Here is a 12,248-nt window from a genome sequence, read left to right on the forward strand (position 1 = left end):
ACTGACCTAAATGTGAGGATTTCAAAGCTAATCAGGAATTAGAGTAACTCAACATGATGTTACTTCCTCGTGATAAGTATGGTATCACAATGCAGGGATTTTGTAATAATCCGCACAATGCATTTATCTTTTAATTATATTTACTCACTGCACTGTCATATTAATTTTGTTGCAATAGTGTGTGCCCATATAATGACGTGTTCCTTTTTTTGCCTTATTTACTTATTTACCACTACCATGAGGGTTGACAAAGCAATGGCTGCCAGTTGTGGTTCAGCATCAGTTCAGTATGAAGTTTCCTTTGGTGCAGTTCGGGCCACACTACTCACCATCTCCCATCGGGTCGGTGTAGGGTAGGCTGAAGCGAGCCAGGTCAATCATGCGATTGGGCAGATTGATGTAAAAACGCCCCACTGTCGTTTCCAGGTTGCTCAGTTGGTTCAGCACCATCATGCTGCCCTTCACCACCGGCATTACTGAAGCTCCTGCTGACCCAGACGAGCGGTCTCGGTCAGATGTTCGGTCAACGCCGTACTTCAATGAGTTCTGCTCGGCGAGGTCCCTCAGGAAGGCCAGCTCCTTCAGGCCTGTAATTCCCTCTGCAAGAGGAGGGAGCGGTGTAGAATATGAGCGTAAAAAAAAAAAAAAAGAGTAGACTCGATGACGGAATTTGTTTGATTTAATCAAGCAGGGATATTAGGAACAAATCCATAGCAGATGGTTTGGCTACAGGACTGTTGGACAGGGTAATTGTGCAAATCAAAAGAGCAGGGAGTGGTTGAAGCGGAGCTAAAAAGAGTAAATAGTTCTTCACTAAAGAGTGCATGACTCAAATTCCTATTATAAAAAGGCAACCCACTCTTCTTCATGTCCCTACGAGCAACAAGACAATTCCTTGAAGGAGTAGGAGAAGAAGTCACATCCTTTCCACCAAACGGTCAGTTAATTCAAAACAATTTCAAGTTCAATTTTTAGCGCAATGAATCTTCTGGTCATCAGCAATGAGCTTGCGTCATCTGGATCATAACTAACACTGCCATCAAAATTTCAAACTGATTTGCCATCACCAGCGAGCCCCAACTTGTGATCCTGCATCGTGATCTCTATAGCTTTTACCTGTACAGTCCCATGCATCTGCCAAGCCCAGCTGTCATCTGTCAAGCTCAGAGATTGTGACATAAACGAATCCCTCATCGCTTTAAAGAAAATATACAATTGAGACCTTAATGCACACTTCAGACCATCTTTCCAAGCCTCATAAGGTCATTTAGACGAGGACGAATAACTGTGGCTGGCCCTGACAGCTGTGACATGGAACATTTGGCATCTGACAACCTATTGGGAAGGATAGAGCAAGTATCCAATCGCTGAATGGATTACAGCAGAATTCCTTTTTAATGCCAGGGCTCTGCTCCTGTGATCATTACACTGGGCCTGACAAGGGAGCCAATGCAGCCACGGGTGGCAGTTTCAACCAGAGTGGATTTTTTATCCACTTGTATCTGTTCACTTTAACCTGTGAGGGAAAAATGTTTGCAATCCATCATTCTTTTCACCTCCTTTGTTTGGTGTGACTGCTATGACCTGACATTAAACAAGCTTTTTCATTCAATCTGACACAGGCCTGCACGAGAAAAAAAAAATGAAATGGTAGATGTGCACCATATACCAACTTGGAAAATCAATGCTCCTTTATGTTTCTACCACTACCAAGAGTACCTTTAAACAGCCTAATATTAGAAGAAATTGAGTTTACTGCAAGATAATTCTGTGAAATCAACACTAATGTGCAACAGTAATGTCCCCCTCAGTTCCCATTTCTTTATAGCTTGGTTTCTTGTAATAATCCTTTGAAAGTTATCTTGACCAATAGTTCCAGTAGGTTTCCAGGCCAGATTCCCTTGTTTTGTTTTTTTTAAATGCCAAAGATACCACATTTTGACAAGCATAAAATAATACTTTTGAAGAGCAAAGTGACTCCTGACTACAACTCAAGAACTGTCATATCATATGGAAAGCATCTGAATGGGAATGGCTTCATTTTTTTAGTATGACAATGATCCATAACAGCAATAAAAGCATACTGGGATAGAAAAAAAAAAGAAAAAAAAGAATGGAACCAGTAATAGTAATATCAGTAATCAGTCATGGGTTGGCCTCTCCAGACTCCAAAGAGCAATAAATGTCCTTCAAAAAGCCTGGAGAACTTCTCCTGAAGAGTACTTCTCAGGAATAGAACAATAATAAATGATTATATGATGTATTTTCATGTATGTTTGCACGTGTCAATGAACTGGTTTTCACAGCAAAACAAACAAATGAGGGGTGACTCAAGACTTGCATGGTACTGTACTGTGAACTCACTTGTGGGTCTAAAATCAGGTAATGGCTAAAAATATCTCATATCAGTGTATTAGTTGGTTAGTAAAGAAGAAAAAGAAGTGTATTCTCTGTTTTGCATGACTAAGGTTTACTTCCCCTCCCCCCGATCAGAAAATATGGCGAGTGGTTTATTTTTAAATAGTGCAACTGTTAGATAGCATCAACATGTCCAGTGGAGATTCGAAACCATATTCTAGCTGACAAGACAGTGTTTTGGTCAGAGTATCAGACATTGTTTTGGTAACAGAGGTGGACAACAGAGACAAACACAGGAGACTGCTGATCTCCTTGAACAATCAGCACTTCACATTTGGCAGGGGATGCAGGGAATCAGACTCCCACAGCAGGCCTTTCAGCTGTGTGCAGCAGCATCAGCAACAATACAAATGTTTTTTCTGAATATGCAATGCTAATAAACTCAGAGGAGGATAGATTTCTGCATCCTTTTCATCATCTCCCTTTAAAGAGCCAAGGTCCTCTGTCAGTCACACAGAGAGTGAGCAGCACGCTCTTTGAAGTCTCACTCTCTCTGCTCTTAGATGTACCTCATTTCCATTTCTCGATGCAAAAATAATTTGTATTAATGGTGGACTAAAGCAAGCGCAGCAGACACGGGTGTACGTGTGATGCAGAGGGAGACGGGAATTAGGAGGCAGATGGAAGGACAAGGACAAATTTAGAGGAAAAGGAAGCGTACTTACTGCACAGGCAGGCACAAACACAGAAAACAAAAAGCCTTTGAGGTTTTAAAAGCACCTCTCTAACCTTCAGTCCCAGCAGAGCCAAAAGGAATGAAGCACCAGATCAAGAAGTGTAGAGAAAAAAAATACACGTCCAGAGGTACGGTAAATAGAAAAACTGAATTTCATTAACTGTGTCGAATAGTTCCTTATAACAGAAAACCTGACTAAATTAAATGTAAACATTCAGGTGAAAAATAATAAAGTTTTCACCCACCATTCATGAGAGCGTACGTGAGGATCATGACAGAGTTGTTGAGGTGCCGGTTCTCCTGCCGGACCACACTGAGCGTGGCTCTCTTCACCAGCTCCGATGATTCTCGAGACGTGACGCCAGATGACAGGTAAATGATCACCATGTCTGTGGCTGATACACAAACGCACGTTTGCTACTATCAAACTCAGTGATGAAAACATGCTAAATCTACATTAGTGTCTTCTTATCTGAGACTTACTGCTCTGTTTGTTGTGACTGGTGGTGTTTCGAAGCAGCTGGAAGGCCTTCTCGAAGCCAGCTGCATGCTGCGTGGCTCCATCAGACGCCTTGACGTTCGACACAAAGGTGCTCATCTTCCTTTTCGTCTCGCTGGTGGCTGGAGACAGCAGACTTTTGTAACACTGGTCTAGAGAGCAGGAGCGAACGGTCTCTGCCACCGAAAGTACGGAGATCTGGGAAGGAGCAAAAGGGCCATCAAACCAAGAATGATAAGAGATGTAAATACAGATGCCTGATAATGAAGAAAAGCGTCCCCTTTCACAAACCTTGTCATGCTCATCTATGGCATTCAGGATAACAAGCGCTGAGTCCTTGGCGATCTGAAGCTGGGTGTCAGTTATGGAGGCTCCGTGGTCGATCATAACCACAATGTGTTTAGACTGTGGACGCACTGCAGAAACGTACACAGGCCTGCGCAGGTACACACACAGATACACAAACGGGATATGGACAGATATATGTTTTAAATTATAAACATACTCTGTTGCCTAGCAGTTTCATAGTTTTAGAGGAAGTCTGGCACCTTCTTCACTCTATGCTGTCATTACAGAGTTGGTAACACTTTATAATACAGTCTGCAACTGTGACATAACTCCCCTGTAATTAAATGAAATTTCAATGAATTTTATTCAAAATTACAATTTAATGATATTCACCTACAAATAGTTAAAGGTAGATACACAGAAATAATAATACTGTAAGTAAATTTAGGCAGTACATAATTAATTGTAAGTAATGTGTAAGTAATTTTACATAGTGCATAACCTCTGGGTGCTTTACAGGAAAAGATACTGCAAGTAATTTTAAGTACTACGTTACTTTTGGGTAATTTTGCAGAAATGCAATAAGACATCCATCATACACATCACAGAATGAATAGTTTATGAAGATGTTAAAAAAATTAATGCCATAATACAGCCTGCAAGCCAAAATGCACATTGTATTAACATGTGAAATGGGATAATATTTATTTTCCTTCAAAATTAGGATGAAATTGCACAGTACTTGTATCATTTCTGTGTCCTTGCCTGTAAAATACCTAAACTTAGGCAACATTCTATATTACTCATGTACTATATGAAATTACTTATACATTACATACAAATTATGAAAACTAATTATAGTATAATTATTTTTTGTTTCTTGCACACACCTGATTCGTTACCCTCTTACTCTAGTGTACATATTTTTAAGTATTTGTAAGTAAATATAATTAATTTGCAATTTAAAATAAAATGCATCGAAAGTCTATTTAAATATAGGTGACTCACACTGTTAGTTGTGGACCATATTATTCAATTTTCAATTTTGTTATTTATATAGCACCAAATCACAACAACAGTTGCCTCAAAGCACTCTATATTGTAAGGGAAAGACCCTTCGATAATACAAAGCAAACAGAGAAAAGCCCAACAATCATGACCCCCTATGAGCAAGCCCTTTGGCAACAGTGGGAAAGAAAAACTCCCTTTTAACAGGAAGAAACCTCCAGCTGAACCAGGCTCAGGGAGGGGCGGCCATCCTCTGCGAGCGGTTGGAGATGAGGGGATTACACAGTGTTACCCAACCTGCAGCTATATAAAAAAGAATCATCCAAAAGTAAGGATGTTTGGTTAATAATGCTTGATTGTGGTTGGGGTTTGAAGAAATATGACAATATTTTGAAATCCAGCAATATGACCTGTCATCAACCTTCTCAAAACAAAAACACTTCATGTTTTTAAACTCAGTGAATAAGGACTAAGAGTCTAAGTCTCAACAAAACAAAACAGGATTTATTGTTTACATCTTACTTCCCCCCCTCTCCACACACCAACTGAATTTGTTTTGGAAAAGTGAGGCTACAGTTGTCTGACGACCTGCAGCATTTGCTATGGAAAATTGCACCTCTAAAGAACAACTACCACCGTGTGTGGCTGTTGTCGAGTAATGACATGTTTCTTTCAGAAGCAACTCAAGCAACATAGCGTGAAAGCATTGGTTTGGTCTTAAAATACTGCTTACTGCAGCTAAGTTTCCTAAAAAGTTGGGATACTGTGTCAAGTAAAGAAAAGAAAAGAAAAAGAAAGAAAAAAAGAACTAAATGTTTAATTAAAAATAGTACAAACACAGTATATCAAATGTTGAAGATTCGGCTGCATACCGCTCATTGATTTGGTGAGACTTGTCATTTGAGGTATCACTGTATGTGTTATGCTTGTATTATAAGCAGGTGGAGCTGCAGAACGGTGCAGACTGTAGGGGGTCAGTGGCTCTTTGTGTGTGGTCTGCTGGACAAAGCGACACTAACACGAGTGATGTACTCACAAAGCCTCATTCATACTTGAAGCAAGCCAAGCAACGTCATTTCTCCCATGGCTGCACGCCAAACTCACTGACTTGAACAGCAATGGGAGAAATAAACAACAACAACTCAAAAGGAATATTAAAAAGAAAACAGAGGCCAATGCGAAATGCACAAGGGAGCATGAGAGAGATGGCTTTCAGCAATGGGGTGGGGTGGGGGGCGGGGAGAAGGAGAAAAAACCCCCATAACATTGGAGGTGTGAAATTCCAGTAGGCTTTAGTGGTAAAGAGCCACATTCCTACCAATGGCATGTGTGGTCGGGGTGTATGAGGGCAGGATGCCATCAACATGCCCTCTAGGCCACCCCACAGCAACTGGCAGAGGAGGAGGGACGGAAGGCGGGGAGGGGGGTGGAAGAGGGTGAGGAAGATGAAGGCAGGAATGAGCTGCCGAAGCATCACACTTGAACAATCTTTTCCATTATTATGTGTGACATTTGCTGACAAAGTGCAAGTTGTACCTATAATCTTATTTATTTACATTGAAAACAGCTGAAGTACAACAACACGTGTTATAAGCGACAGTGGCTGTTCTATACCTGCTGCGGTGCTCGTAGTTTCCTTTACAGTGGAACTTGTGGGCGGGGAAGACTGTGAAAATGCCCTCCTCCGAGCTGAAGTACTGCCACTTTATACCCGGGTTGGACTTCAGGTTGTCTGCCAACACTGCAATAGGGAGAGAGCGAGTGAGAACAAGGAAAAAGAAAAATACATTACTAAAGCTGAATGGGGCAAATGGGAAAATATGTAGTCAGAAAGTTCAGCATACTTGGAAGCTTTTCTTGTTTGGATTTGGCGTGCAAGTTGTGAGAAACACTACATATTTCAGGAGTGAGACTGCAAGTGAGTGACAAAGCATCTACATGAGAGATCAGCCCTAAAGAAATATGCTACATGATATGTTCATGCATCATTGCAGTGATGTTTTACATTTCAATAACACCTCAACGCCTGATGGCGATGATCATAAAGTGTTGCTGGTCATATTGTCCTGTCCATAGTTCATAAGACTGTATAGCTCTTCCAGGCACTACATTAAAAACTGAGCATTAAAAATACATCTGACCTGATTTGACCTATAGTATCTCGCATGTTTAACACAATGAGACAGACATGTGCAGCTGCTACAACACAGGACAACATATCTAACAATGCCAGCGCTGTACAGGAGGGAGAGTAGACAGGAAATACTCTCCAGAGAACAACCCTGGATAATCTAAACCGCTGTTGCACGCCACTACCTCTCTCTCTCTCTCTCTATTACAGGCCTCATTAGATATATACATAACAGACAGAGAAATTCATAACAGATCAATAGGCAGGCTTGCTTACATCTTAACATATGACAAGGACAAATACATCTGTTTAGGCCTGGCTATACCATACACAACTGTGCCAGCATAAATTAATGAAGAACAATTTCAAATTGTTAAACTACTGGTTAAATTTCTTGTATTTGAACTCTGGCTTTTGTCTGAAATTAGAACTCTACTTATGTGATACAGTCTGCTAAACATAACCAAGAATCCTGGGACCGGTCACGTCAGATGGCTCCGCCCCTCCCTGAGCCTGGTTCTGCCGGAGGTTTCTTCCTGTTAAAAGGGAGTTTTTCCTTGTCACTGTCGCCAAAGTGCTTGCTCATAGGGGGTCATATGATTGTCGGGTTTTTCTCTGTATGTGTTATTGTAGGGTGTACCTTACAATGTAAAGCGCCTTGAGGCGACGGTTGTTGTGATTTGGCGCTGTATAAATAAAACTGATTTGAATTGAATAGAAAAACAGCTAAATTTGCCCCCTTTAGTCACGATTATACTCAATTATACTTACAGGGACAGCTGGAGTCATAATGTTCAAGGAGTCAATCCTGTTATGCTTCTTTTATACTTCTTGGGCACATGTGTACTCGATTCATTGTAATGTAAATTCTCAAAGGACGAGCCCGCGTTGTCAGGCAGACATGTGGACGCCTACAATTCCAATCGCACTCACTGTCGAACAGCAAACATTTATGCCACCCTGACCCAAGCGGAGCCTCACAGGCCTGTAAAGCATAGCTAAGGCTTCAGAGGCACTACTGACCTATTCACCAGCCTACTGTGATAACACTGTGTGAACTGTGATTATATTTTTAATCAGAAGAAATTAATACAAAATACTTTTTTTTTTTTTAAGAACATGCTAAAATTGGCTATTTGCATCATTACTAACCCACAATAATTATAAGGTTTTGGGGGGTGGGGGTGGGGGAAGTAAAAAGATACACATACTATTTTATATTTTATATATTTTATGTGAGCATATAAATAATATTAGCTGTTATTATACGTTAGCGGATATATTGTTAGCAAAATATTTTACTTCCTTAATGTCCTCACCAACCCTGAGAACTCCAGTATTGGACAGACTCTAGAAATAACAGCCAAATACAACCTCTGCAGAGGCCTGAAGCCTATTTGCTTAAAACTAACAGAGTGATTTTTTTTAAACTGGGTCACAAAGTCAACAGTATCTTCACAGAGACCCCATCACAAAGCCAACAACTTCCTTTCCACTGACTGCAACACAAAACGGCCTTTCACAATGAGGCGTGGGGTGGGGGGTGGGATGAAGCTAGTGAGACACAAATAGAAACTTTGGGTCCTTCGCAAGGCAAAAAACAGAGACAGAGAAGAAATAGACCGTAACCATCAAAGTAGGCTTCATTAAAATAATACAATGCAGCTGTTAAAACAGCCTTTGATTGATTAAAATACAGGAATGCAGACCAGCCGTGGTGAATCCAATCAGCCTCAGTGTGCCAAAGGAACTAACAATACTATTATAAATGAACAGTCCTCCTAGTGTACATCTACATTTGGCAGCAGACTGAAGGAAGTAAGTAACACAAATGGCCATTTTGAACAACTACTTTGGTTTTATTAGCCACGCAAGACTACAATCCTTTTTTTCTTTGTAAAGACTTTAGTCTTACTGGAGTGTTTACTTTTTTAGCAAGAAATAAAAAAAAATGATTGTGGTTTTGTTAGCAGCTCTACTTTCTCACCAGCCATTTTGCCATTTCGCTGACTAATTCTTGTTATTTGTAAGATTTTTTCCATTACCTCAAATTGGATTTAAAATTACTTGTTAATTATAGCTACAGTCTTTCCCAGACATGCTAACTACCAGCCATTGCATGTCAGCTGGGTTTCTATGATCCCCAAAATGTGGTTCTTGGCTTGTGATCACATTAAATTAATCACCTGCTAAAGAGAACCTGTTTTGACCTTCTCCAACCTTCCAGATACATTACAAACCACAGTTGTTTTCCCTCCTCTAAGGGTGGGACGGAAAAAAAACCCCAAGCCAAATGTTCAACTAACGCTTAAACAAGTTACAGAAAACAGATAAATCAGAGAGCTGCTGTGAAACTGTCCAAGGGTCAAACATTATAAACTTCAACGCCAGGCTACATTTACTTTGCGAGGAACGTCTTTTTGGAGACATAGCAGGTTTGCCAATCATACATCATCCCTGCCCAGCCACTCCATCCGTCTCTCCGGGCTTCACATAAACAGGAACCACTCAGTTGTGTTGACAGTGGAAGAAGGGTTCTGTATACATCTGTCAGGCTACAGTACTCCATTCTGCCACAAATGTTTAGATCTTCCTATTGAGACAAGCTAAGAAACTGGAACTAAATGAAAGCCATTTCCTCCAATCTTACTACTCTTGACTATCAGCAAATGACCTCACTTACTATGATCCAGATATTACACTTCCAGTGGCACTCTCCAAAGTGTATCCTCATTCTAGCCCCACTTTAATATATTTCTTTTTGAGGAGATTGTAGGAGAACTTTTTAAAATGCTTTCACAGCAGCATTTATTTCCTGTGAATTTCTGTTTTCTTTACTTACTTTTCTACCAAATAACTTTTGTATGTAAGAATGCAAATGTTTGCCTATAGCACACATTAAATGGTCTGTAGCCTGCCAGTTTGAGTCAATGAGGTCTGAGTGCAAAATCAGCTCCAGCTAATCCAGAAGTCAAGTGATTTCACAACTAGTGACTGCTCCTGCTCAGCTTCCTGTGCTTTTCTCAGGCAGCACACTCCCCTTAACCACACAGACACTTTCTCATTATTGTATATACTAGAATGCAAACCATGCAAACTATGGAAAATGTTTAGATTTCTCCTGTTTAGTAAATATTATATGTACTATGTGTTTTGTGTGAAAATTAAAGTATTTCCTAAAGGTGGGAACAATGACATACAACTGCTGCAAGCAGAGGTGGGTAGTAACGAGTTACATTTACTTACGTTTTAGAAGAACATATTGTTTTACCTTCATTGCACCATACTTTTTACTTTTACTTGAGTACATTTGTGAAGAACAAACACTACTTTTACTAAGTTATATTTGACAATATTTGACTTACTACTTTTTAAAAATAATTAATTTCACACATTGGATAATACTACTAATAATGGATCATGCCGCCTGGAGGCTACCTGTAACTCTTTCACCAATCAGACGTAGCCATGCAGTCTCATGACCAGATATAAAAGGCAGGCCGAGCAGCCCAAGCCTTTCAAACTAGTGGACACAGACTGAAGAAACACATCAAGAAATGGCAGAGGCAACTGTCTGCACCAAAACTGAAGAGGATAAACACCCTTGGCCACATATACAAAGCATGTTTCGCTTTAAAGGAGTACAAAAGAACAGCTATATAATGCGATGTCTTCTGTGTGAGCCAAAACAAACAGACATTTCAGCATACAAAAACTCAACATCTAACCTGAGGAAACATGTCGCGGTAAGTTTGGTCTAAATGTCTTTTTAGCTATGCTTAAGTGGTTAACACATGAATTAAATGGCTAAATTTAATGACCTAATTATTTCATTCTGGTGTGTTGCGGTGAGGACACTGGTCCCCGAGGACTGGAGCTTTGCACCCATGGGTTATAGGATCACAGTCTTAGGCCTTGTCCACATTAAAAATTAAATTTTAAAAATTGTGCATATCCAGAATCACTCCCTTTCTCTCCTAGAAAAACATTAGAATAGTAATTAAGCTGGTTTAATATTTTTCTTTTCTCCACAAGTGACTTTTGTCTTGACTCTTTCTTCAAAGAACTACAGTTATTAAGGTGTAGAAGTTTATAAAGATTATAAAGGTTCTAAACATTTTTTGAAGCAGAATCTATTGACTTGCACTGCTTAGCCTTGCATATGTTCTTATTTTTAACTTAAACTGGAATTATTTGTGTGTGTGTGTGTGTGTGTGTGTGTGTGTGTGTGTGTGTGTGTGTGTGTGTGTGTGTGTGGAAACTCACTTAATGTAGGCACGACTTTGGTTTCTCTTCCCTTTCTGTCGTGTTTGGATCAAATCTGACTGATTTACAACTTAAAACACACAAATATTGTGTTTTACATCTGATTGCCTTATGATACCTTCCACACTATGCACTTGAACATATAAAAGTGATGATCACCTCTTTGAATTTTGAGTGTTTTAATGAACATCTGTTAGGACTTCTATTAGCACACGTAGTGTTCCCGTTCAAAAGTGACCAACATAGAAAATGAATGGGAATCCACCCACTGAACTGAATTTGGTGGTGAAAAATGGTTTTTATGCTAGTTGAACTCTCCAGTTTCATTCATCCCCCACCCCTTACTGTAGCACTCCCAGACAAAATTGAGTGGTCTGTTTTAACAGCTCTTAAATTAGCATAACAAACATTTTTCACCACCAAATTCAGTTCAGTGGGTCGTTAGTGGGCCATTCATTAGGTCGTTCAGTGTGTCTTTCATTTGGTCATTCAGTGGGCCGTTCAGTCAATGGCGGTGGGGAGGTGAACACGACAGGAGGGTTAAAAATATGGGAACATTGTTTTTTAAAAAGTGTATAGAAATTGCTTAGTCACATGTAGTTTCATGGTCTATTTTTTCTGCCAACAGAGGGTTCACGCCACCAAAATGAAGATGTATACAGAATTAATGGACCACCACAGAAAACGAAAGTCGTCCTCTTCCACCGAGCCACCTATGAAGAATGCAAAACTTACAGATTCTTTCACTGGCTCTAGGCGGGTAACACAAGCAACGTTTGACAAGCTTCTGCTTACGTTTGTATGTGAAGCCAACCAACCATTTTCTATAGTTGAGACATCGTCCTTCAAGACTATGATGGAAACCTTGCAAACTCAGTGTACAGTAATGACAAGGAAAACATTGTGCTCAAAAATACAAGAAGCTGCGAAGAACATGAAAAGCATAATCATCAAAAAACTGA

At 40.0% G+C, this 12,248-nt stretch overlaps 1 protein-coding gene across 1 annotated transcript in view; it reads right to left on the minus strand.

Moving 5' to 3' along the window:
- cachd1 (cache domain containing 1) overlaps window positions 1-12,248 on the minus strand; it is a 104,044-nt gene that overhangs the window by 27,339 nt on the left and 64,457 nt on the right. Inside the window, exons 5-9 of the mRNA XM_026146152.2 lie at window positions 6,504-6,630; window positions 3,885-4,029; window positions 3,578-3,791; window positions 3,340-3,489; window positions 330-599 (exon numbers count right to left, since the gene is read on the minus strand). Of these exons, the coding sequence (XP_026001937.1) occupies window positions 330-599; window positions 3,340-3,489; window positions 3,578-3,791; window positions 3,885-4,029; window positions 6,504-6,630 (906 nt within the window). The remainder of the gene's footprint in view (window positions 1-329; window positions 600-3,339; window positions 3,490-3,577; window positions 3,792-3,884; window positions 4,030-6,503; window positions 6,631-12,248) is intronic.

Source organism: Astatotilapia calliptera, chromosome 17 (assembly GCF_964374335.1).
Source record: "Astatotilapia calliptera chromosome 17, fAstCal68.1, whole genome shotgun sequence".
Classification (NCBI taxonomy): Eukaryota; Metazoa; Chordata; class Actinopteri; order Cichliformes; family Cichlidae; genus Astatotilapia; species Astatotilapia calliptera.